General features: G+C 44.8%; 1 protein-coding gene across 1 annotated transcript in view; it reads right to left on the bottom strand.

The window, feature by feature from the left end:
- Positions 1-649: 649 nt before the first annotated feature.
- Positions 650-27295, bottom strand: part of kcnq3 (potassium voltage-gated channel, KQT-like subfamily, member 3) — a gene marked incomplete at both ends in the record, with an annotated part of 70892 nt that continues 44246 nt past the window's right edge. Inside the window, 9 exons of the mRNA XM_080010543.1 lie at positions 650-1390; positions 4959-5043; positions 5925-6020; positions 6240-6371; positions 7698-7803; positions 10146-10354; positions 24604-24627; positions 25535-25629; positions 26168-26263. Of these exons, the coding sequence (XP_079866669.1) occupies positions 650-1390; positions 4959-5043; positions 5925-6020; positions 6240-6371; positions 7698-7803; positions 10146-10354; positions 24604-24627; positions 25535-25629; positions 26168-26263 (1584 nt within the window). The remainder of the gene's footprint in view (positions 1391-4958; positions 5044-5924; positions 6021-6239; positions 6372-7697; positions 7804-10145; positions 10355-24603; positions 24628-25534; positions 25630-26167; positions 26264-27295) is intronic.

The raw sequence follows: 27295 nt of genomic DNA, 5'->3' as shown, positions 1-27295 counted from the left end.
AGAAACAGAGGAACGTGGAGGAAACGGAGGAAACTGAGGAACGTGGAGGAACGTGGAGGAACATGGAGGAACGTGGAGGAACGTGGAGGAACGTGGAGGGGCCACCAGGGCTCACATTCGTCTCAGTGGGAGATCCAACCCGTCCACAGTTCCCAGTAAAGTTTGAGACGGATCCATCAACAGGAAGTAATGCAACCAACGCCATCTTGGTTTCTGCTTTGTGTTGTTACTTCTCTGCAGCTCTGAAAGGAGGAAACTTCAGAACTAACCCCCTGTGGTTGTCAGACTGGTGGCCCCGCCCCCCTGCAGGCCTGCTTCCTCATGCACAAACAATGAGATGATTCCATATGAAAAAGGAGTCTTACAAAATGTTTCATTCTGATTTCCTGACCGTCGCAGTGTCTACACTAAAAGAAAGGCATGCGATCCATGCAGTGCGCTAATGCTTTGCAGAGATAAAGCTTTGGGTGTAAATATGTATATTAATGAGTAATATTTCAGAGTGCGCCGTGTGTGCGGCCATGACGGCTTTGCAGCATCTCCTGCCAGGGCCGCCGAGCTCCGGTCCTGATGCGCACGGCTTCCAGCGAACAGCAGAGGGCTTAGAGGCGTGGCTGGGGGCGAGGCAGAGGGCGGGGCTGTCCAACCGTCACGGCGGAGAGTTCCACACGGCGTCCCCGAAGCCCTCCCCCGTGGCGGAGAGCGGCAGAGCGCCCCCGCTGGGCGTGAAGGGCTCGGTGTCGGTGTCCGTCTCGCCCTGGGCCAGGTAGCTAGGCCGCACCCCCTCCCCGGTCAGGCTCCGCCCGCCACACCGGTTATCCGCCCCCTCCTCCTCCTCTACCTCCCGCTCCCCAGAGATGCTGAAGCCGCTGGGCGAGCGCTCCAGCTCCTCGTGGTTCACTGACAGCATGGAGAGCGGCGTGTCGCCCCCCCCTGTGGTCCTGCCCGGCGCCAGCCGCTCAGAGTAGATGTGGCCTGCCAGGGCGTGGCCCCCGCCCCCCTGGCTGTAGTCCCGCAGGCAGCTGATGGGCAGCACGGTCGGGCGCTCGGCGTAGGTGGGGACGGGGGCCCGCGGCAGGTGGTGGCCCCCTGTCGGAAAACCCAAGCCTTCCTCGGCTTCCGCTCCGCCCTCCCCGGCTCGGGCGCCCTCTGCAGGCTGCTTGCGGTAGTCGTAGCGGTCAGCCTTGCTGACAGGAAGTTGGAAGGGAACGTGTGAGAAGCCTTCGGCGTAGCCCAGGAAGACATGGTGCAGGGCGGGGGCGCCCCCCAGGAGGGGGTCGCAGGGCTCCATGGTCATGCGGGCGTCGCCGGTTGAGTCCACCTGCAGGTGCTCACTGCGCTGCATGTGCATGTCCACCAGGAAGTCCAGCTTGCGCTCCATGTCGTCCACCTGGAGACACCACACACACACACACACAGACACACAGACACACAGACACACACACACACACACAGACACACATACACATACACATACACAATCACACACACACACACACACACATACACACACACACACACAGACACACAGACACACATACACATACACATACACATACACAATCACACACACACACACACACACATACACACACACACACACAGACACACAGACACACAGACACATACACATACACATACACATACACATACACATACACATACACATACACATACACATACACACACACACACACACACACACACAGACACACAGACACACAGACACATATACACACATACACACATACACATACACTTACACATACACATACACAATCACACATACACACACACACACACACACACACACACCAGAGTTTACCCGCTGGGCGGAGCAGATGGGTGGTGTGGGGGGTGGGGTTCATACATGAAATGTACCTGAATAGATTCATTGATTCATGGTCGTGACAGGGAGGGAGGGGCTTTACTTTGGGGGAGATTTACTTTCAACAAAGGGAGAGATGTTGTAATGCAACACAGCTTTAATCCTTAAGTCATGGCCGTCAGCCCTGCTGCTGGACTAATGCACCACAGGGGCCAGAAGATGGAGTCCCAAGGGCTCCAGGAGAAACATTCAGTTCTAGAGCAGCGGTTCTCTCATAGTAGAATGAGGAAAATCAAGAGGAAGCAGCAGATCACTGAGTCCATCGACTGCTCTGCTGAGCAGTGGGCAGCCACGCAACAGTGCCCAACTCCAGCGCCAGAGTCAATGCCTTGCTCAAGGTCATACGTAGGAGCATGAACCTGATGTGCCTGTCTTTAAGGGCGCGAGGAAACCCACGTGAACATGGGGAGGATGTGCAACATGTATGAACCCATAACCTTCTTGCTGTGAGGCAGCAGTGCTAACAGCTGAGCCAGCACGCTTCCCTAAAGGAGTTCATCAAATGCAGCCAGGATCCCAGGTCTGAAGCAGAAAGTTGGGTCCACAGGTCTGAAGCAGAACGTTGGGTCCACAGGACTGAAGCAGAACGTTGGGTCCACAGATCTGAAGCAGAACGTTGGGTCCACAGGACTGGAGCAGAACGTTGGGTCCACAGGACTGGAGCAGAACGTTGGGTCCACAGGACTGAAGCAGAACGTTGGGTCCACAGGACTGGAGCGGGAAGCAACTGCTCTGGACCTGGAGTTGAAACTTGATTCACTCTGAAGGTTTTGCTGCAGTTCCTGACCTGAAGCCCTTCTCCTTCTGTCAAGTTGAACCTGTCGATATAGTCTTCACAATCAGACTGTTGGGATGTTCTATTCGATTACAGAGGAGCTAAATACCTTGTTAACAGTTTGTCGAAATGGACGACAAGGTATTGAACCATTCTCTATGAAAACAAAGCACATTTCTCAACATGAATGTTTTTCAGCCGCGCTGCTCCTCCACCACCACAAGCTTTCAGTTTCCAAATGAGAAAACACAACAAGTGCAGTTCCATCATCAGAGGGTTTGTGATGACTGCAGCACTGTGTGTTGCTACTGCCTTCTGACTCCTGACTCCAAGACAAGATAAGGTAGGGGAGGATAAGGTAGGACAAGGTAGGATAAGGTAGGATAAGGTAAGATAAGGTAGGATAAGCTAAGATAAGGTAGGAAAAAGTAGGATAAGGTAAATTAAGTTAGTATAAGGTTGGATATGGTAGGATAAGGTAAGATAAGGTTAGATAAGGTAGAATAAGTTAAGATAAGGTAAGATAAGGTAGGATAAGGTAGGATAAACTAAGATAAGGTAGGATAAGGTAGGATAAGGTAGGATAAGGTAGGATAAGCAAAGAAAAGCTCAGATAAGGCAGGACAAGGTAAGATAAGGTAAGATAAGGTTGGATAAGGTAGGATAAGGTAAGATAAGGTAGAATAAGGTAAGATAAGGTAGGATAAGGTAAGATAAGGTAAGATAAGGTAAGTTAAGGTAGGACAAAGTAAGATAAGGTAGGATAAGGTGGAATAAGCTAAGATAAGGTAGGATAAGGTAGGATAAGGTACGATAAGGTAAGATAAGGTAAGATAAGGTAGAATAAGCTAAGATAAGGTAGGATAAGGTAAGATAAGATAAGATAAGGTAAGATAAGGAAAGTTAAGGTAGGACAAAGTAAGATAAGGTAGGATAAGGTAAGATAAGGTAAGATAAGGTAAAATAAAGTAAGATAAGGTTGGATAAGGTAAGATAAGGTAAGATAAGGTAAGTTAAGGTAGGACAAAGTAAGATAAGGTAGGATAAGGTGGAATAAGCTAAGATAAGGTAGGATAAGGTACGATAAGGTAAGATAAGGTAAGATAAGGTAGAATAAGCTAAGATAAGGTAGGATAAGGTAGGATAAGGTAAGATAAGCTAAGATAAGGTAAGGTAAGGTAGGATAAGGTAAGATAAGGTAAGATAAAGTAAGATAAGGTAAGATAAGGTAAGTTAAGGTAGGACAAAGTAAGATAAGGTAGGATAAGGTAAGATAAGGTAGGATAAGGTAAGATAAGGTAAGATAAGGTAGGATACGGTACGATAAACTAAGATAAGGTAGGACAAGGTAGGATAAGGTAAGATAAGGTAGGATAAGCTAAGATAAGGTAGGATAAGGTAGGATAAGGTAAGATAAGGTAAGATAAGGTATGTTAAGGTAGGATAAAGTAAGATAAGATAGGATAAGGTAGGATAAGGTAGGATAAGGTAGTATGAGGTTGGATAAGGTAGGATAAGGTAAGATAAGGTAGAATAAGCTAAGATAAGGTAAGATAAGGTAAGTTAAGGTAGGATAACGTAAGATAAGGTAGGATAACGTAAGATAAGGTAGGATAAGGTAGGATAAGGTAAGATAAGGTAAGATAAGGTAAGATAAAGTAAGATAAGGTAGTATAAGGTTGGATAAGGTAGGATAAGGAAAGATAAGGTAAAATAAGCTAAGATAAGGTAAGATAAGGTAGGATAAGGTAAGATAAGGTAGGATAAGGTAGGATAAGCTAAAATAAAGTAGGATAAGGTAGGTTAAGCTAAGATAAGCTAAGATAGGACAAGGCAGGATAAGGTAGGATAAGGTAGGATAAGGTAAATTAAGGTAGTATAAGGTTGGATAGGTAGGATAAGGTAAGATAAGATTAGATAAGGTCGGATAAGGTAGGATAAGGTAGGATAAAGTAAGATAAGGTAGGATAAGCTAGGATAAGGTAGGATAAGGTAAGATAAGGTCGGATAAGGTCGGATAAGGTAGGATAAGTTAGGATAAGGTAAGATAAGGTAGGATAAGATAGGATAAGGTAGTATAAGGTAGGATAAGATAGGATAAGATAGGATAAGGTAGGATAAGGTAAGATACGGTCGGATAAGGTGGGATAAGTTAGGATAAGGTAAGATAAGGTAAGCTAAGGTAAGATAAGGTAACATAAGGTAGGATAATGTAGGATAAGGTAGGATAAAGTAGGATAAGGTAAGATGAGGTTGAAAAAGTAGCATAAGGTAAGATGACGTGGTAGTTCTCACCTGTCTCTCCACTCGGACAAATCTTCCCATCATGCTTTGGTCTTCATTATCTGCCATGGAGGCTCTGGTCAGGTAGGACTCGTGCCTGGAACACAGGGACAATGTCTACAGATGGACCCAACGGGCATTCTGAAAGAAATTACTTGAAAATATATTAATAATAATGATAATAAAAAGAAGGAATCTATATCAATAATAAAATAAAGAAATGCTGCAGGCCGCAATGCACATGGTCCAGTTTAGTCGCAGCAATTTGTTCTCCTGTTGGAGCTCAGTCGATATCATGCAGTGGAAAAGGGCCAAGATAACAGACCTTTGGACTATTGACATGAATTACAGTTTTCTGAGTTCCCATGGATTGCAGCATCACTTCCTGCTGTCTCTGGTCTCGACCTGGCGCAGATCGTGCCCGGAGCAACCAATACACACCAAGTCAAGATTCCAGCACACCGCGCACCACGCCTTTTGTGAAATGCCCCCCAGAGCTACACCCCACACATATATATCACATTATATCACATTGGATGGTGATGGAACAAATCTCCCCGCTTCACCAAACCCTGGTAACTCGCTTGTCTACTTCTGGTATGTCGGCTCCGGCATAACGGTTTTTCACTTACTCATCTTACAGATATGATGGGATGTGGATCAAACTTGTCACACAGCATGTGTGGACAACTCTGAATACAAACATCATTCATTCGTGTCTGTGGGTTTGACGGTTTCGGAGCACCAGACACTATCACATTAAACTGCCAACCCTGCAGGCTGGACCCCGAATAGGTGCCATGACACTGGACAGGACGGATGAACAGATGGATGATGGATGGAAGGGTGGGTGGATGAAAGGTTGGATTGATGGACATAAAAATGGATGGATGGATGATAGATGGATGGATGGTTGGATGGATGGATGGACATAAGGATGGATGAATGGTCTGATGTGTTTGTTGGTGCGTACAGTACCTGGGGGACTGGTTGGGAGGGTAGCTGAAGGGTTTCTTCTCAGACTTCTTGTTTTTGGGGGTAAGAGGAGCTCCAGGGGCGAAGATCATGTCTATTCTGGAAAACAGCAGCAAGACGACGTCAGACAAACATCGTCGTCATGTCTTTGTCTTATCATGAAGAAGTTGGACTCAGTCGCCGAGATGGAAGATAAGAATCCTAATGTGACCAATCCAACAGTGCATCTTGTTGGTTCATTTTGGCAAACTGCAGCCTTGGACAGAATGGAACCATTGTACAGACGTAGGAGGGGTCATGGTTCCTGCGCTGTCTCACCTGGTCTGGAGGTATTTGATCCTGCACAGCATGTCCAGGTGTCCGGCCGAGTACTGCTCGATCACGTCCTTGACGTCGTAAGGCCTCAGTGTCTCCTTAAAGAGCTTCTTGTTCAAGAGGAACCTCATGATCCTGTGGGGAAGACGGTTCAGATCAAAGCCAGGAGTCAAATATCAAACATCACCTATCAAATATCGACTGCAAACTTTGTGGTGGTGAATCCAAGAGAACCTACGTACCAAGAAGGCTTTTGGAAGTGTTAAACAGGAAAAATCCTCCACCAGGTGAAGCTGCCGAACACAACCAGCCCTTTCCTGTCGTCCTTTAAGGGACTTAACAGGGTTAGGTTAGGTTTGCCATCCATAGTGCCTTGCTGAACGGTCAGTGGTAACACACTCCTCTGGGCATATCAACTGGCTAGCTTCTGGTGACAGCCTTCATCAATGAATAACTACACCTGTCTAACTCGTTATATACCAGTCTGAAAACAGGACCTTGACCCAAAAGTTACACTCAATGAATTAGGATGAATACTTTTAATGTGACACTTCAGGAGATATTTCTGGACATGTTCCATGGACCCCAATTTCAAAAATTTGGCGGTGGACCACCCCACTGCAGCAGCCTTTGTACACAGCACAGAGAGACACTTTATCAGGCTCTGGATCAGGACCTGGATCTGCAGGGTCCAGGTCCTTTCAGAGGCAGATAATGGCCGTGTAGGGAGGTTCACATGGTTAATCACTCATCTGTTGGACCTGCGGACGGGATAAAGTTCCTGCGTTGAGCGGGATTATGTTCCTGCATCGTGTCGAGGTGTCCTATGTTCTGTAGGTTTGCCGGCACAATGCCGCCGCTCAGTCAGATCTGAGGGAAAACAACCCCTCTGCTCTGCTAGAGTTTTCAGAGACACCGCCACCCTTCAAGCTAATTCCTCACGCTTCAGAAGGAGGCCACGGTGTAGCTGACATTAGAATACATTTGTACAATCTGTAATAATCTGTAGTTATCTGTAGTAATCAGTAGCATAGACGGGGTGATGCCCTTGAGCAAGGCACTTCAGTCAAACTATTGCAGTGGCACTGCACATAATAGCAGCTGATGTGGGATCAAGGATAAAGTCCCCAAAGAGATTTGGTTTTACATGCGTCACATGACCTGAGGCTTGCAATACCTCGCATCCTCTAGACCAGTGGATCTCAATGTGGGATCTGTGGACCTCCCAGACGTCCTTCCAGAGGTTCCAGGGGGTCCCGAGCACAGTGATTCCTAGTTAAACTTCACCATTATTTAATTTCCAGGACGTGAGAGAATGTCCAGAGATGATGTTTGGATCCTAGTTTCCCAGAACAGAGCAGACACTGAATGGATCTGGATCCTAGACACAGAAGTTCCTCCATGGAGAATTAAACCCGAACACGTAACAACAACGTTTTGTTTTTGAGCTTTCATGCCGACCTGACGGCCCTGATGACAAGCTTCAGTGTGGGGATCATCTCCTCCAGGAGGATGTCTGCTGGGAAGCCCCTCTCCTCCAGGGGGGGCTCTGACAGCGTGCCGGCATCTGGAGGAGAACAAGAAGAATCACATTATTGATCACTGTGGGAAATGTCACCTCTGTAAATAACCATCCTGACTCCAGCTCTAGAGCCAGTGCCTTGCTCATGGGCATCAGCAAGAGTATGAGCCTGACACAGAACAATAAAAAACATCTACTACTTGATATTTAAAAAGGAATAATAACCTGAATGAGAATGACAAGTACTACAATTGAATCTAGTCCAATCTAACTAACTATTTAATTTTATCTAATCTAATCTAATCTAATTTAAACTAATCTGATCTAATCTAATCTAATCTAATCGAAACTAATCTAATCTAATCGAATCTAATCAATCTAATCTAATCTAATCTAATCTAATCAAACCTAATTTTATCTGATTTAATGTAATAGGATCTCATCAGACTTTATCTAATGTAATGTAATCCAATCTAATGTAATCTAATGTTATCTAATCTAATCTAATATAATATAATCTGATTTAATGTAATATGATCTAATCAGACCTTATCTAATCTAATCTAATCAAATCCAATGTAATCTAATACAGTCTAATCTGATCTAATCTGATCTGATCGGATCTGATCGAATCTAATTTGATCTGATCTAATCAAATCTATTTGACCAGCTCTAATATAATCTAATCTAATCGAATCTAATCTAATCTGATTTGATCTAATCTAATCTAATCGAATCTAATCTTATCTAATCGAATCTGATTTGATCTAATCGAATCTAATCTGATTTGATCTAATTTAATCTAATCTAAACGAATCTAATCTGATCTAATCGAATCTAATTTAAATTAATCTGATTTTATCTAATCTAATCTGATCTAATCTAATCTAAACTAATCTAAACTAATCTGATCTAATCTAATCTAATCTTATCAAATTTAAACTAATCTGATCTCATCTAATCTCATCTAAACTAATCTGATCTAATCTAAATGAATCTAATCTAATCTAATCTAATCTAATATAATATAATATAATCAATCTAATCTAATCTAATCTAATCTAATCTAATCTAATCTTATCTGATTTAATGTAATATGATCTAATCAGACCTTATCTAATCTGATTTGATCTGATCAAATCTAATCTAATGTAATATAATGTAATGTAATGTAATCCAATCTAATGTAATCTAATGTTATCTAATCTAATCTAATCTAATCTAATCTGATTTAATGTAATATGATCTAATCAGACCTTATCTAATCTAATCAAATCAAATCCAATGTAGTCTAATACAGTCTAATCTGATCTAATCTGATCTGATCGGATCTGATCGAATCTAATTTGATCTGATCTAATCAAATCTATTTGACCAGCTCTAATCTAATCTAATCTAATCTAATCTAATCTGATTTGATCTTCTAATCTAATCTAATCTAATCTAATCTAATCTAATCTAATCTAATCTTATCTAATCTAATCGGATTTGATCTAATCTAATCTAATCTGATTTGATCTAATTTAATCTAATCTAAACGAATCTAATCTGATGTAATCGAATCTAATTTAAATTAATCTGATTTTATCTAATCTAATCTGATCTAATCGAATCTAAACTAATCTAAACTAATCTGATCTAATCTAATCTAATTTTATCAAATTTAAACTAATCTGATCTCATCTAATCTCATCTAAACTAATCTGATCTAATCTAAATGAATCTAATCTAATCTAATCTAATATAATATAATCAATCTAATCTAATCTAATCTAATCTAATCTAATCTAATCTAATCTAATCTAATCTAATCTTATCTGATTTAATGTTATATGATCTAATCAGACCTTATCTAATCTGATTTGATCTGATCAAATCTAATCTAATGTAATATAATGTATTGCAATGTAATCTAATCTAATCAAATCCAATGTAATGTAATACAGTCTAATCTGATCTAATCTGATCTGATCTAATCTGATTTGATCTAATCTTATCTAATCTATCTGACCAGCTCTGATCTACTCTAATCTTATCTAATCGAATGTACTGTAATGTAATGTAATGAAATCGAATGTAATCAAATCTAAAATAATCGGATGTACTGTTATGTAATCTAATCAAATCCAGTGTGATCTAATCCAATTTAATCTGATCTAATCAAATCTGATCTGATCGAAACTAATCTAATCTAATGTAATGAGCTGTAATGTAATATAATGTAATGTAATGTATTGCAATGTAATGTAATGTTATCTAATCTCAGGCAATATAATGTATTGTCATGTACTGTAATGTATTGCAATATAATGTGATGTAACGTCATCTAATCAAATGTAATGTATTCCAATGGAATGAAATGGAATCCAGCTGCTGTGTGTTGGTACCTTCAGAGCTCTGCCTCAGTGTAGAGGCCTTCATGCGGAACGCCGTGCGGAACCGCTCCCTGTTGCTGAACCCGGCGGGCTTGGCCTCCTTGGACGGACTCTCCTCGATAGAGTCGCCGTTGCCCAGGGCGACGGGCAACTTCCGGCCCGACCCTACGGACGCACGGGCGTTAGGAAGACGAACGCGCTCCAGTAAACTCAGCTTTTGGCTAAAGGAGAAAGGGAGAGAGACATACTGATTATTTCTACGTCGCCACGGTGACAATCAGCTCAGAGAGCGAACATAACGATCCTCCTCTTAGCGATTTATGGATTTATTAGCGATCCAGCTGTAGACGGAGATCCAGATTGTCCCTATTATCTGAAACACGACAACGGCCCCACGCATGTTGAGGTCCGGTTGGAAGCGGGACCTTCAGACGTCTTGTCGTTCCAGTTTGATGGATTATCCATCTACATCTGGAGCAGAAATGAAAACAGTCGTCATTTCATTCATTTCAGGAGCGGGCGCTTTGTGACATCATCACCTAAAAATATAAGTTCAAGCTGCTTCTTGCAGAACTCGTCTCCTTCCGGCCACCGTACTGCACAGCGTACACAGACAGCCCAGGTAGACAGGCAGCCCAGGTAGACAGACAGCCCAGGTAGACAGACAGCCCAGGTAGACAGGCAGCCCAGGTAGACAGACGGCCCAGGTAGACAGGCGGCCCAGGTAGACAGACAGCCCAGGTAGACAGGCAGCCCAGGTAGACAGACAGCCCAGGTAGACAGGCAGCCCAGGTAGACAGACGGCCCAGGTAGACAGGCGGCCCAGGTAGACAGGCGGCCCAGGTAGACAGACGGCCCAGGTAGACAGGCAGCCCAGGTAGACAGGCAGCCCAGGTAGACAGACAGCCCAGGTAGACAGGCAGCCCAGGTAGACAGGCAGCCCAGGTAGACAGACGGCCCAGGTAGACAGGCAGCCCAGGTAGACAGGCAGCCCAGGTAGACAGGCAGCCCAGGTAGACAGGCAGCCCAGGTAGACAGACAGCCCCGGTAGACAGGCGGCCCAGGTAGACAGACAGCCCCGGTAGACAGACGGCCCAGGTAGACAGGCGGCCCAGGTAGACAGGCGGCCCAGGTAGACAGACGGCCCAGGTAGACAGGCAGCCCAGGTAGACAGGCAGCCCAGGTAGACAGACAGCCCCGGTAGACAGGCGGCCCAGGTAGACAGACAGCCCCGGTAGACAGACGGCCCAGGTAGACAGGCGGCCAAGGTAGACAGGCGGCCCAGGTAGACAGACAGCCCGGTAGACAGGCAGCGAAGGTAGACAGGCAGCCCAGATAGACAGACAGCCCAGGTAGACAGGCAGCCCAGGTAGACAGACAGCCCAGGTAGACAGGCAGCCCAGGTAGACAGACAGCCCAGGTAGACAGACGGCCCAGGTAGACAGGCAGCCCAGGTAGACAGGCAGCCCAGGTAGACAGGCAGCCCAGGTAGACGGACAGCCCAGGTAGACAGACAGCCCAGGTAGACAGGCAGCCCAGGTAGACAGACAGCCCAGGTAGACAGACAGCCCAGGTAGACAGACAGCCCAGGTAGACAGACTAACAGCCTCCTGTTGTTTTTGTTTTTATCATCAGCTCGTCAGGCTAAAAAAAGTTTTTAACGGTAAAAATGACGTCAACTCTCCATTAAATATTTGGGAGCAGCTGCCAGCGGTGAAACAGGACGGGCCCCAAGGCAAGATGCTCAGAACGGGCCCCAAGGCAAGATGCTCAGAACGGGCCCCAAGGCAAGATGCTCAGAACGGGCCCCAAGGCAAGATGCTCAGAACGGGCCCCAAGGCAAGATGCTCAGAACGGGCCCCAAGGCAAGATGCTCAGAACGGGCCCCATCACCATGCATCATGCTCTGCTTGCTATTCTGTCTGCTGCCTTCCTTCCTCCTTCACTCTTCCTCCCTACTTCATTATTTCCTTCAGTCTTCCTTCCTCCCTCCTTCTTCCTTCTTTCCTTCTTCCTCCCTCCTTCCTTCCTTCTTCCTCCTTCCTTCCTTCTTCCTCCCTCCTTCCTTCCTCCAGCCTTCTTCCTCCCTCCTTCCTCCCCCCTTCCATCCTTCTTTCCTTCTTTTCTTCATGCAGTGATCGGCTCCGGCTCCGGCTCCGGCTCCGGCTCCGGCGCGTCCTCTTGCACGCCGCTCTCACCGTCTGCAGCGCTGTTGGATGGAGGCGCTCGGACCGTTCTCCTCTTCCTTCTTAAAGAAACTCCTTTTTTTGGAAGTTTTGCTTTTTCTTTCTCGACTACATTTTAAAATTTCTGAAACCTGCTTTTTTGTTTGTACTTTGCCATCGTTGTGTCTCCACTCCTCTGTGTGGACGTCGCAGTGGTAGTAGTAGTACACAATACACATGTCCTCATGACCATGTGATAGCCCAGAAAAGGTTCAACCCCGGAGGACAGGGAGAACTGGAGGACTGGCGTCACAGTTTAGTAGTGTCTCACACCCTGAAGCCGCTCTGGTAATACCGTCGGCTGCATTCCATTGGAGTCGGAACTCGGTACGATCTGACGTCCTCCCGGCAAAGTCGGGTTTTGAGGACGGATTTCTCCGAGTGTCCCGAGATCACAGAGCTGTTGTCACGGCAACATTAACGGTGGACAGAGTTCTCCTTGCAGCTTTTAATAAAAAACACCGGAATCTGGATGTAAACTCAGGAGGTTTGTGGAACAAGCTTATGAAGCACGGCCTCAACGACAAGTTCAAGTTCAAGTTCAAGTTCAAGAGATTATTTGTCACATACATATACATACGGTCGTACATATATGCAGTGAAACATCAACACAACCTCTGTACAAACACAGAGACGTCCCAAACTGTCCCCGGTGTGATGTCACACATCAACCCGCTGCAAAGTGCAACCTGATTGGTTCGTTGCAGCAAGAAACCAAAATGGAAGGAGCGACTCGCCGTAAAGCGTTACCATGGCAACGGACACCGGCAAACAAATCAGTTCTTCATGCGTTTGCTCTGCCTGGGTGTTAGGATGCTGATGTGTGTGTTAATATGTGTGTGTTTATGTGTGTGTTTAAAAGTGTGTGTGTGTGTGTGTTTACGTGTTTATGTGTGTGTGTCTGTGTGTGTGTGTATTTGTGTGGGTGTTTATATGTGTGTGTGTGTGTGTGTGTATGTTTGTGTGTGTGTGTTTATATGTGTGTTTATATGTGTGTGTCTGTGTGTGTGTGTGTGTGTTTATGTGCATGTGTGTGTTCATGTGTGTGTGTGTTTGTATGTATTTGTGTGTGTGTTTATGTGTGTGTGTTTATATGTATGTGTGTGTGTGTTTATGTGTGTGTATTTGTGTGTGTGTATATGCATGTGTATTTGTGTGTGTGTATATGCTTGTGTATTTGTGTGTGTGTTTATATGTGTGTGTGTGGGTATTTGTGTGTGTGTTTATGTGTATGTGTGTGTTAATATGTGTGTGTGTTTATATGTGAGTGTGTGTTTATATGTGTGTGTGTGTGTTTGTGTGTATTTGTGTGTGTTTATGTGTGTATGTGTGTGTGTGTGTGTTTATGTGTGTGTTAATATGTGTGTGTTTATGTGTGTGTGTGTGTTTGTGTGTATGTGTGTGTGTGTGTTTATATGTGTGTGTATTTGTGTGTGTTTTTATATGTGTGTGTCTGTGTGTGTGTGTATTTGTGTGTGTGTTTATATGTGTGTGTGTGTGTGTATTTGTGTGTGTTTAAAAGTGTGTGTGTGTGTTTATGTGTGTGTGTTTATATGTGCGTGTGTGTGTTTGTGTGTGTGTGTGTGTATATGTGTGTGTATTTGTGTGTGTGTTTATATGTGTGTGTCTGTGTGTGTGTGTGTATTTGTGTGTGTATTTGTGTGTGTTTAAAAGTGTGTGTGTGTGTTTATATGTGTGTGTGTGTGTTTATGTGTGTGTTAATATGTGTGTGTGTGTGTTTATGTGTGTGTTTATATGTGTGTGTGTGTGTGTTTATGTGTGTTTAAAAATGTGTGTGTGTGTATTTGTGTGTGTTTAAAAGTGTGTGTGTGTTTATGTGTGTGTTTAAAAATGTGTGTGTGTGTGTGTTTACGTGTTTATGTGTGTGTGTCTGTGTGTGTGTGTATTTGTGTGGGTGTTTATATGTGTGTGTGTGTGCGTGTGTATGTTTGTGTGTGTGTTTATATGTGTGTTTATATGTGTGTGTTTGTGTGTGTGTGTGTGTATTTGTGTGTGTGTTTATGTGCATGTGTCTGTTCATGTGTGTATTTGTGTGTGTGTTTATGTGTGTGTGTGTTTATATGTAAGTGTGTGTGTGTTTATGTGTGTGTATTTGTGTGTGTGTGTATATGCGTGTGTATTTGTGTGTGTATATGCGTGTGTATTTGTGTGTGTGTTTATATGTGTGTGTGTGTGTATTTGTGTGTGTGTTTATGTGTATGTGTGTGTTAATATGTGTGTGTGTTTATATGTGAGTGTGTGTTTATATATGTTCGTGTGTTTGTGTGTATTTGTGTGTGTGTTTATGTGTGTATGTGTGTGTGTGTGTGTGTGTTTATGTGTGTGTTAATATGTGTGTGTTTATGTGTGTGTTTAAAAGTGTGTGTGTGTGTGTGTTTACGTGTTTATGTGTGTGTGTGTCTGTGTGTGTGTGTGTATTTGTGTGGGTGTCTATATGTGTGTGTGTGTGTGTGTATGTTTGTGTGTGTGTGTTTATATGTGTGTTTATAAGTGTGTCTGTGTGTGTGTGTGTGTGTTTATGTGCATGTGTGTGTTCATGTGTGTGTGTGTTTGTATGTATTTGTGTGTGTGTTTATGTGTGTGTGTTTATATGTATGTGTGTGTGTGTTTCTGTGTGTGTATTTGTGTGTGTGTATATGCATGTGTATTTGTGTGTGTGTATATGCTTGTGTATTTGTGTGTGTGTATATGCTTGTGTATTTGTGTGTGTGTTTATATGTGTGTGTGGGTATTTGTGTGTGTGTTTATGTGTATGTGTGTGTTAATATGTGTGTGTGTTTAAATGTGAGTGTGTGTTTATATGTGTGTGTGTGTGTTTGTGTGTATTTGTGTGTGTGTTTATGTGTGTATGTGTGTGTGTGTGTGTGTGTGTTTATGTGTGTGTTAATATGTGTGTGTTTATGTGTGTGTGTGTGTTTGTGTGTATGTGTGTGTGTTTATATGTGTGTGTATTTGTGTGTGTTTTTATATGTGTGTGTCTGTGTGTGTGTGTATTTGTGTGTGTGTTTATATGTGTGTGTGTGTGTGTATTTGTGTGTGTTTAAAAGTGTGTGTGTGTGTGTGTGTTTATGTGTGTGTGTTTATATGTGCGTGTGTGTGTTTGTGTGTGTGTGTGTATATGTGTGTGTGTTTATATGTGTGTGTATTTGTGTGTGTGTTTATATGTGTGTGTCTGTGTGTGTGTGTGTATTTGTGTGTGTATTTGTGTGTGTTTAAAAGTGTGTGTGTGTGTTTATATGTGTGTGTGTGTGTTTATGTGTGTGTTAATATGTGTGTGTGTGTGTTTATGTGTGTGTTTATATGTGTGTGTGTGTGTGTGTGTATTTGTGTGTGTTTAAAAGTGTGTGTGTGTGTGTGTGTTTATGTGTGTGTGTGTTTATATGTGCGTGTGTGTGTTTGTGTGTGTGTGTGTGTATATGTGTGTGTGTTTATATGTGTGTGTATTTGTGTGTGTGTTTATATGTGTGTGTCTGTGTGTGTGTGTGTATTTGTGTGTGTATTTGTGTGTGTTTAAAAGTGTGTGTGTGTGTTTATATGTGTGTGTGTGTGTTTATGTGTGTGTTAATATGTGTGTGTGTGTGTTTATGTGTGTGTTTATATGTGTGTGTGTATGTGTGTTTTAATATCGTTGGCGATCGTTGGCGATAGTGGCGCCGCCCCTAGCGGTCGCCTGCGCCGGCGCTCCGGTTACTTTCTTACTCTTTAGTATTTTTTTCCTTTTTTTAATCACAATGTTCGCCTGAAAAACAACAACAATTAACTCATACGGCCGCGATGCACTCATGGATATAAAACTTTCCCTAAACGAACAACTTTGGGACTTTTTATCCGTGGGAGCAGAGTGGCCGGCGGAAATCCTACGCGGGAACACTCGCAACAACTACAACAACAAAGATGGAGTCGCTGTTCCACGAGCCGGCCCACGGAGGAAGCACCGAGGTAAACGAGGCGGCATCCGGGTCAGAATGAGGACGCAACCTTACCGTCCACCTCTGCCAAGCATCCTTCTTGCCAACGTCCAGTCCCTGGAGAACAAGATGGATGAACTTCGAGCGAGGATTCAATTCCAGCGAGACACGAGGAACTGTTGCGTCCTCTGTCTGACGGAAACATGGCTGAACCCACTGGTGCCGGATGAAGCCATACGTCCAGCCGAGGCCTTCTCCGTGTTCCGCGGCGACAGAACGGGAGAGTCGGGGAAACCCAAAGGTGGAGGCGTCTGCCTAATGGTAAACAACCGCTGGTGTAACGCCAACAACACCAAATTCCTCTCCCACTCCTGCTCGCCGAACCTGGAACAGCTGACCATACTATGCCGAATTCAGCACGGTCATCATTACAGCCGTTTATATCCCACCGCAAGCGGACACCGACGCAGCTCTGTCGGTTCTGTACGATGTGTTGTGCGGATTTCAGAACCGACATCCCGACGCGGCTGTGGTGGTGACTGGGGACTTAAATAGGGCCAACCTTATAAAGGTTCTGCCGAATTTCCACCAACACATCACGTGTGCCACCAGGGGAGACAGAACTCTGGACCATTGTTACACTCCTTACAAGAACGGATACAAGCCCGTGTCGCTTCCTGCTTTCGGGAAATCAGATCACGCCGCGATCTCGCTGCTTCCTGTTTACAGGCCTCTGATCGCGCGGGATCTGGTGATGACGAGGGAAGTGAAGCGGTGGACGGACCAATCGGAGGCTGCGCTTCAGGACGCTCTGACTGACGTAGACTGGGACATGTTCCAAACAGGTTCAAGTGACGTCAGCGAGTTTACGGAGGCTGTAGTAAGTTTTGTGGCTACGCTCGCGGATGAAATCGTTCCCACGGTGAAAGTTCGGATATTTCCAAACCAGAAACCATGGGTTGATAAATCCATCCGCTGCGCTCTGAATGCGCGCACGGCCGCTTACAACGACGGACTTGTATCTGGTAACATGGACAATTACAAAGCGGCGTCGTACAATCTGCGGAGGGCGGTGAGGGACGCCAAACGGACGTACAGAGACACCGTGGAGCTGCAGATGGAGCGGGGGGACACAAGACGCTTGTGGGAGGGGCTGCGAACAATAACTAACTACAAGAGCAGCTCCTCCCCAGCCACGAGTGCGGACGCCTCCCTGGCCAACCAACTGAACTCCTTTTATGCGCGGTTCGAGTCTGGCAGCAGCACCGCTAGCTCGCCGGCTAATTTGAGTTACACCGCTGGGGATGAGCGCGCACTCTCAGTGTCCGTGCACGTGGTCAGGAGGGCTTTGATCCGGGTGAACACCAAGAAAGCTGCGGGCCCAGATGGCATATCTGGGCAAGTACTGAAGACCTGTGCTAACCAGCTAGCTCCGGTGTTCACCACAATATTCAACATCACCACAATATTCAACACGCGGCGGCGCGACTGGTGTTCAACCAGCCAAAGAGGGCACATGTCACTCCGCTGCTCATCGAGCTCCACTGGTTACCTGTAGCCGCCCGCATCAAGTTCAAGTCTCTTATGCTGGCCTACAGAGTGATTGCTGGGAATGCTCCCGCCTACTTAAATGCTCTTGTAAGAGCACATGTTGCCCCCTGGATGCTGCGCTCGTCAAATGAGCGTCGCCTGGCTCTGCCGGCCATACAGCCACAGCAATCCAGGCTATTCTCATTTGTAGTTCCACGTTGGTGGAACGAGCTGCCAAAAATGACCAGAGCGGGGACCTCCCTCTCTGTCTTTAAGAAGCACCTGAAGACCCAGCTCTTCAGTGAGTACATCCTGTCCTAACCTACAATTACTTAGCACCACCTTGCAGTATTTATTGTTACACGAATGTTGTTGTTACACTAATCTCTGTCGCAATGTAGCTTGAATGTTATTCTCCCTTGTAAGTCGCTTTGGATAAAAGCGTCTGCTAAATGACTAAATGTAAATGTAAATGTAAACATCTCCCTGGCTGAATCAGTGGTCCCATCCTGTTTCAAGAGGTCCACCGTCGTTCCTGTCCCGAAGATCGCCTCTCCAACCTGCCTGAATGACTACCGTCCGGTGGCCCTCACCTCGGTGGTCATGAAGTGTTTCGAGAGGCTGATTAAGGATTACATCTGCGCCTCCCTCCCCCGCACCTTGGACCCGTTGCAGTTCGCGTACCGGCAGAACAGATCCACGGATGACGCGGTCTCCCAGGTACTGCACACCACGCTCACGCACCTGGATGGCCAGAAGGGGGCCTATGTGAGAATGCTGTTCATTGATTATAGTTCAGCTTTCAACACCATAGTCCCCACCAGACTGGCTGTCAAGCTGTTGGAGCTCGGATTGAATGGTCCGCTGTGCACCTGGATCCTGGACTTCCTCACAGGCCGCCCCCAGGTGGTCAATGTGGGGAAGTACATGTCAAGCTCCCTCACCCTGAATACAGGATCCCCCCAGGGCTGCGTCCTCAGCCCCCTACTGTACTCCCTGTACACACACGACTGTGTGGCCAGGTCCAGCTCCAACACCATCATCAAGTTTGCTGACGACACCGTGGTCGTGGGCCTGATCACCGACTGCGATGAGAAGGCCTACCGCGAGGAGGTGGCTGACCTGTCACTCTGGTGCCAGGACAACAGCCTCCACCTGAACGTCAGCAAAACCAAGGAGCTGATTGTGGACTTTAGGCGTGGATCACAATCGAGGACGCACGCGCCCTTGTGGATTAATGGGACTTCTGTCGATAGGGTGAGCAGCTTCAAATACCTGGGAGTCCACATCACAGAGGACTTAACATGGACTGCTCACACAGACACTCTGGTGAGAAAGGCGAGGCAGCGTCTCTACCACCTCAGGCAGCTGAGGAAATTCCGGGTCTCGGTGAGGATCCTCAAGTCCTTCCACTCTGGAGCAGTGGAGAGCATCCTGACAGGCAACATCACTGCCTGGTTTGGGAACTGTACTGCCCAGGACAGGCGGGCCCTGCAGAGGGTGGTGCCTTCAGCTGAACGTACCACTGGAACTACCCTCCCCCCTTGCAGGAGTTATACACCAGGAGGTGTAGCAGCAGAGCCCGTAGGATCATAAAGGATCCTCATCACTCAACAACGGACTGTTTCAGCTGCTGCGGTCAGGCAAGCGCCTCCGCAGTCACACAGCGAGAACAGAGAGACTGAGACGGAGTTTCTTCCCTCAAGCCATTAGAACTGTCAATGCTGACCTCACCAGGGGTCCTAACTGAGCCATGCACTAGGCTCCACTACCTACTGTACTGTATGTAGCGTACTGTACCGCATACTGTGTCACTGTTCAGGGTTGTTCGTGATGCCGTATTGCTGCGCCGTACTGTTGTATACTGTGCTGTATTATCCCAAACACTACCTCACTCTATTCACATTCACATGCCACTTTAATTCACATGCCACTTTAAATGCACATATCTGTATATACATAGGCATATTCCTTCTATCTATTCCATTTTATTTCAATTCATTTTTATTGTATTTTATTCTATATATTTTTATCTTATTCTATAAGTATTCCACTTACTGTATTACGTTTTAGGAGTCAGTTAGTCGGTCTATTAGAAAGGAATTTTATTTTCTTTTTTTTCCTAGGACATATTGTGTGCTATCACCGGGTGCGTTGCATTACATTTCACTGCATATATGTATGGAAGTATGTATATGTATGCTTAAAAAATCTTGAATCTTGAATCTTGAATATGTGTGTGTGTTTATGCGTGTGTGTTAATGTGTGTGTGTGTTTATGTGTGTGTTTATATGTTTGTGTGTGTGTGTGTCTATGTGTGTGTGTTTATGTGTGTGTTAATATGTGTGTTTGTGTGTTTATGTGTGTGTTTATGTGTGTGTGTTAATATGTGTGTGTGTGTGTTTATGTGTGTGTTTATGTATGTGTTAATATGTGTGTTTGTGTGTTTATGTGTGTGTTTATGTGTGTGTGTTAATATGTGTGTGTGTGTGTTTATATGTTTGTGTGTGTGTGTGTGTCTATGTGTGTGTGTTTATGTGTGTGTTAATATGTGTGTTTGTGTGTTTATGTGTGTGTTTATGTGTGTGTGTTAATATGTGTGTGTGTGTGTTTATGTGTGTGTTTATGTATGTGTTAATATGTGTGTTTGTGTGTTTATGTGTGTGTTTATGTGTGTGTGTTAATATGTGTGTGTGTGTGTTTATGTGTGTGTTTATGTATGTGTTAATATGTGTGTTTGTGTGTTTATGTGTGTGTTTATGTGTGTGTGTTAATATGTGTGTTTGTGTGTTTATGTGTGTGTTTATGTATGTGTTAATATGTGTGTTTGTGTGTTTATGTGTGTGTTTATGTGTGTGTGTTAATATGTGTGTGTGTGTGTTTATGTGTGTTTATGTGTGTGTGTGTTTATGTGTGATTATGTGTGTGTTAATGTGTGTGTGTGATTATGTGTGTGTTTATGTGTGTGTGTGTGTGTGTATGTGTGTTTATGTGTGTGTTTATGTGTGTGTGTGTGTGTGTGTGTATGTGTGTTTATGTGTGTGTTTATGTGTGTGTGTGTGTGTGTGTGTGTGTGTGTGTTTATGTGTGTGTTAATATGTGTGTGTGTGTGTGTGTGTGTGTGTGTTTTTATCTTCCCTCTTGTCTTGTTGACTTGGACTAGAGGTCTAATTTTCTTTTCTTCTTGGTCTGAGGAGCATCACAGACCCCCTCCACCCTCCCCCTCCCCCTCCCCCTCCACCCTCCCCCACCCCCACCCCCACACACTGTAGGGTATTGTTTCCATCGGTGGGAGTCGAGTCGAGCTGGACGCTCCACGTTTTCAACCCCGTCGGGCTGCGGCTCCAGTTACACTCTCCTCCACGACACTGGAGCTGTTCTCCATGTTCTACTCCGTCCATCGTCTGAGGCGTCAGAGCAGAACTGACCCATTTCAGATCAAACAGTCAGATCCAAACACACTGTGTTGCTTAGCAGCCACCAACCAAGCACTTTGTACAGAGAGACAGACGAGAGACAGACAGAGAGATGGACAGACCTGGGTCCGCTCCAGACCAGGGTCCACTCCTGGTCCAGGTCCAGGTCTTGGTTCCAGCCACTGGGGTGGCTCTACTCGGGTGGAGCTGGTCCCAGCGTCCAGAGGGAGGACTGTTTCAACAGCAGTTCAGAGTGCACCACCTTCTAGGAGCCAGTAGGGTGGAGAACACTCCACCTGGTGACACCATGGTTCTAGTGAGGGACTGTAACGCCCCCTGGTGGGCAGCGATGGAGGTAGCGGAGCAATCTGAACCCAAACGGCACTTTGTTATTGGACTTCTGTGCTATGGACTGTTCAGAACAAATACCATGTTCCACCACCAGGGGGCCGTGTATCTGGTACTAGGGCACCTTGGAATGATATCCAGTCGGGTGAATAGAGGAGCAGAGCTGTCTAGCACCACCTGGTAGTGAGAGATGGGGGTGGGGGTAGGCCACTGGACAGGCCTAGGAAGCCCAAACAGGAAGTGAGGGTTTCCTTTTTTTTGTTTTTTTTTACCTGTGCTGTCATCATGCTGGACATACTACACAGAGTACTTGTTCCACTACATGTAGCACAGAGTTAGTTGCAAGTGGAGTTGAACTTGTCAAGCTGCAATGAAACTCTTTATTCATCTTTAATCATCAACAACTGCTGCAACAACTCTGTCCTGTGTACGAGCTGTGGGACGAGCAGAGCACACAACCACCAGCAAGCCCCTCATTGGAGAACCATCTGACCATGTAGCATTCAATCATCATTACTACTGCAAGAGGGAGAATCACCACGGTGACACAAATACACATAGAAACAAACAACATGTACATGGAAAAACAAACATAGAAACAAACAACAACATGTACATGGAAAAACAAACATAGAAACAAACAACAACATGTACATGGAAAAACATAAACATAGAAACAAATAACATGTACATGGAAAAACATAAACATAGAAACAAACAACATGTACATGGAAAAACATAAACATAGAAACAAACAACAACATGCACATGAAAAAACATAAACATAGAAACAAACAACATGTACATGAAAAAACAAACATAGAAACAAACAACAACATGTACATGAAAAAACAAACATAGAAACAAACAACAACATGTACATGGAAAAACATAAACATAGAAACAAACAACAACATGCACATGAAAAAACATAAACATAGAAACAAACAACAACATGTACATGAAAAAACATAAACATAGAAACAAACAACAACATGCACATGAAAAAACATAAACATAGAAACAAACAACATGTACATGAAAAAACAAACATAGAAACAAACAACAACATGTACATGAAAAAACAAACATAGAAACAAACAACAACATGTACATGGAAAAACATAAACATAGAAACAAACAACAACATGCACATGAAAAAACATAAACATAGAAACAAACAACATGTACATGAAAAAACAAACATAGAAACAAACAACAACATGTACATGAAAAAACAAACATAGAAACAAACAACAACATGTACATGGAAAAACATAAACATAGAAACAAACAACAACATGCACATGAAAAAACATAAACATAGAAACAAACAACATGTACATGAAAAAACAAACATAGAAACAAACAACAACATGTACATGAAAAAACAAACATAGAAACAAACAACAACATGTTCATGGAAAAACATAAACATAGAAACAAACAACATGTACAACAAACAAACATCAGACGAGAACATGTATAGAAACAGTGAATCAGGTCCAGGAAAACTGGAACTACAACTGGTGACGTGGCCTCTTCCTGTCATAGTTATGACAGTAAATGAGGGAGAAAAGGAGAGAAATGCAACCAGGAGGCTGCTGGGGTGTGTGTGTGTGTGTGTGTACAGGACTTGTACCAGGTGGTTGGTGCGTGTTATAAGGTTGGTATTATGTTGTGGTGCCTCCAAGCAACGGAAAGGGCCCCAATGCCCCTCCCCCCCGAGCCCTGCAGCTGCAGGAAAGCCCCGGGCACCCTGCCCTACAGCCACAGAAGCCACCCCGCGCCCCAGGGGCGCACACATACAACCCAACCCCAGAAGCGGGCACGAGACGCGGGCGCCAGGCACGGACCGCAGGCGCGGGGCCAGGCCCCGCGCCGACAGACCGACACCCCGCCCGAACCGCCTGCTCCGAAGGCGAGCTGGCGGGACCCCCATGCCCACCCACGCCCAGGCAAAGGCGAGGCCAGCCCCACCGCAGCCCACCAGGCGCCTTGAGCCACGAGCCCAGCCCAGCCACGAGCGCCGAGCGTCCATCCACGTAGCCGAGTGTGCTCAGCGCAGGGCACCCGAATGTTAGCCCCCCGCGCCAAGGCCAGCAGGCCGCCTGATATATGGGCCCTTCATCACCCCCGGCACCTGCCGCAGAGAAGCCGCGCAGCGGGAGCAAAGGCCACCAGCCACCCCCTGCACCCCACCCAACAGCCACAACAGCAAGCAGCCCCCCCAGGGTGGCTGGTGGGGCAGAAGGCACCTGGCAGCGCAGGACTCCAGCCCAGCCGGTGGGGAGGCCCACCCAGCCGCCCCCCCAGCCAACCACGCCCACACAGCAGGCCGGAGAGCAACCATGCGGACCTCCTCCCACCAGACCCGACCGCGCCCTAGCACGCCCACCTCCCGTACCTGGTGGCACCAAACCTACAGCAACCAGCCACGGGCGCAGAGCGGCCCGCCATGCCCCTGCGCTATGCCGGCAGCTCCGCGCCCCCATCAGGCCCCTGGTCATCCCCCGGGGGCGCTGAGCATGCGGACCACAGAACAGAGGAACAGAGGACACAGGAAGAGAGGGTTTCCATGGGAACCACTGTGAGAGGACCCTGTCTGGAGAGGTTCCAACTCCTACCTCCGAGTTCAAATGGACCCTGTTCAAAGCAGCTGCTAGCGGGCGGGGCCAAGAGGTGGTTGCCTGTTACCGAGAAAACCCAGCAACCGAGACCCAGATACGTGGCGAGAAAATGGAGGGATGGAAAGAGAGAGAGAGAGATGAGAGATGATGCACAGCTTCAAAGATGTCTTCCAGGAGTGATGTCACAGGGATCCATCAACACGCTCTCTGCTCGCACTCATCTCCACATCACCTTTGTAAAAATATGAATTTGTCGAATGAAATAATGAGCGTCCGCCTGAGGAGTCAGCGGGCGGCTCAGGGGGTCGTGCCACGCCCAGTAGCGCGGGAACTTTTCCAAAGTGGGAGGATTAATCATTAAAGCAGAGCTCAACGATGTGCTGCACACCTACCTCATCCCCTCCAGAGGATCCTTCCTGAGGACGCAGCGACAGGAAGAGGAAACGGTTGGACAGGAAGTGGAAATGGTTAAACAGGAAGTGGAAACCCCTTCAGAGGGACACACTAAGAGGCTTAACAAGGAAAGGAAAAGCCTTTGGATTTTAGCAGGAAATTGGCAGCACATGTTGTGTCAGTGCTGCCAACACGGAGACACATTTATCAAACTTTAATGAATTAATAAAAATACATTTCAATTTAAATCCACATGAAGCCTTTTAGAACGTTCCTTCTCAAACGCTCACAACAAAGACACAGAGTTCAAACTGTTACAGCTTCAGGTGATTAGCTCCAATATTATCGATATATCTCTTGTTAAAATTACTTTTTGAAACATTGGTTCGATTCCAACTTTAGAATGTCCTGAATAAAGAAAACAGCTTTCTAGAACTAAAGAAAATCACAATTTAATTTCTCAAAAATCAAATCAAATGAAAACACGACACGGCTCAGTGGGCTTCTGATCGGCAGCAGATCAACCAGCGCTCAGTTATTTATGAGTAACCACGCTGTCGGGTGATAGCCAACGTTTCCACGGCAACCACTTCTCCAGGATTCCCTCGTATCACTCTGCTACATGCTAACGCTAACACTAGCTTGTACAGGAAGGACGGAGAAGGCTAACGTCCGGTTTAAATGGGAAAACAGGAAGTAGTTTATTACCATATATGAGGTGAAGGTTGTAACAGTTCATATTTTATCCAGACCTGGGAGAATAGTTGACTGAATAGGACTAGTCATACTAGTTATACAATGAGACAAACAAGTTATTCAACAAGACATGGTTAAATAACTTGTCAAACTAGTTACACATTTAACACATTATTTGTTATAGAACCAGACATACTTGTTATGCAGGTGGAGCTGGGTGTGTGGAGCACCCACCTGAAGCAGGGCAGGGAGATGACCGTCTCGTAGAACCTCCAGGTGCCGATCAGGTCGTCTCTGATAGGGTTGGTGGCGTAGTAGCGCCAGGCCGACTGAATAATTACACATTTAAACCAATACATTAAAATATAACATAATAATCATACTACTACTACTACTACTACTACAACTACTACTACTACTACTACTAATAATAATAATAATAATATTATTATTATTATTATTATTATTATTATTATTATTATTATTATTATGATATATTTTAATGTATTGCATTGAAATAGTAATAATAATAAAATAATAATAATATTATCATTATTATTATTATTATTACTATTATTATTAAAAGTAGTAGTAGTAGTAGTAGTAGTAGTTGTAGTAATGTGATTTTAATTAATATATACAAACATACATACAAAAAATCAAATATATGCATCATATATATCATAAAAATAATAAGATAATAATATGATTTGTGAGTGGCTTTAAAGAAATCCAAGGCCACAAAAAATACATATTGTATATGAAATGCTAAAATAAAATAAAATATTAATTTATGTTGGAAATGTAACATTGACATCACGTTGGTATGATATTTATAATGGTTTCAATAATCATATTAACATTCACCTGAATGAGTCCGGCCGCCGGGTGCCGCCGCTTCTCAAAGTGCTTCTGTCGGTGCTGCTCCTGGACCTTCAGAGCCAGACCAGATCCCAGAATGCCCTGGGGCAGGAAGCAGGAAGCAGGGAGCAGGAAGCAGGAAGCAGGAAACAGGAAGCAGGAAGCAGGGAGCAGGAAGCAGGAAGCAGGAAGCAGGAAGCAGGAAGCAGGAAGCAGGAAGCAGGGAGCAGGAAACAGGAAGCAGGAAGCAGGGAGCAGGAAAGAGACATTTCTGATTATTTACTTTACAATCATTTTTATTATCTTACACTCAAACATAATAATAATAATAATAATAATAATAATAATAATGATAAATAAAGCTGCTGGCAGCAATACACAGGGTCCAGTTTAGTCGTGTTAGCTACATATTACAGGTTTTCAATGTGCCGAGGTTCCGAAATCTGTGATTAAATGCGGAGACGTTTGGATCGGACGAGCAACGCTCTCCGATCACGGATTCTTTCTTTAACCGCTCTCCTTCTGCAGGGATGGGGGCCACGCCCAGCTCAGGTTGGGAGGGCGGCAAGTTCCAGTTCAAATTGATGTTTAAGGTGACATCATCCGGGGGGCCTCATCCCACTGCGTGCTCCTGACATCCACCAGGTAAGAAGCTTTATAAATATACACATAAATCCATAGTTTGGTAACATCTAAACACTACAGAGTGACCGAGTCCACGCTGCACACTGGACACGCTTCAACTGTACATTCTCAATCACAATCTGTACATTTATATTAAATAATATGATGACCTCATAAAACGTCTTACTGTAAATATCTTTATACAGTAGTAAATAATATGTCATAAAGCATCTTACTGTAAATATCATTTATAGTAAATAATATGATGACGTCATAAAGCATCTTAATGTAAATATAATTTATATTAAATTATATGATGACCTCATAAAACATCTTACTGTTAATATCATTATACAGTAGTAAATAATATGTCATAAAAGTCTTACTGTAAATATAATTTATATTAAATTATATGATGACGTCATAAAGTGTCTTAATCTAAATATAATTTATAGTAAATAATATGATGATGTCATAATGTGTCTTACTATAAATCTTATCTCCCTCATT

The sequence above is a fragment of the Zeus faber genome (assembly GCF_960531495.2).
Source record: "Zeus faber genome assembly, chromosome: 12".
Taxonomy (NCBI): Eukaryota; Metazoa; Chordata; class Actinopteri; order Zeiformes; family Zeidae; genus Zeus; species Zeus faber.
This window is presented reverse-complemented; position numbering and strand designations above follow the sequence as displayed.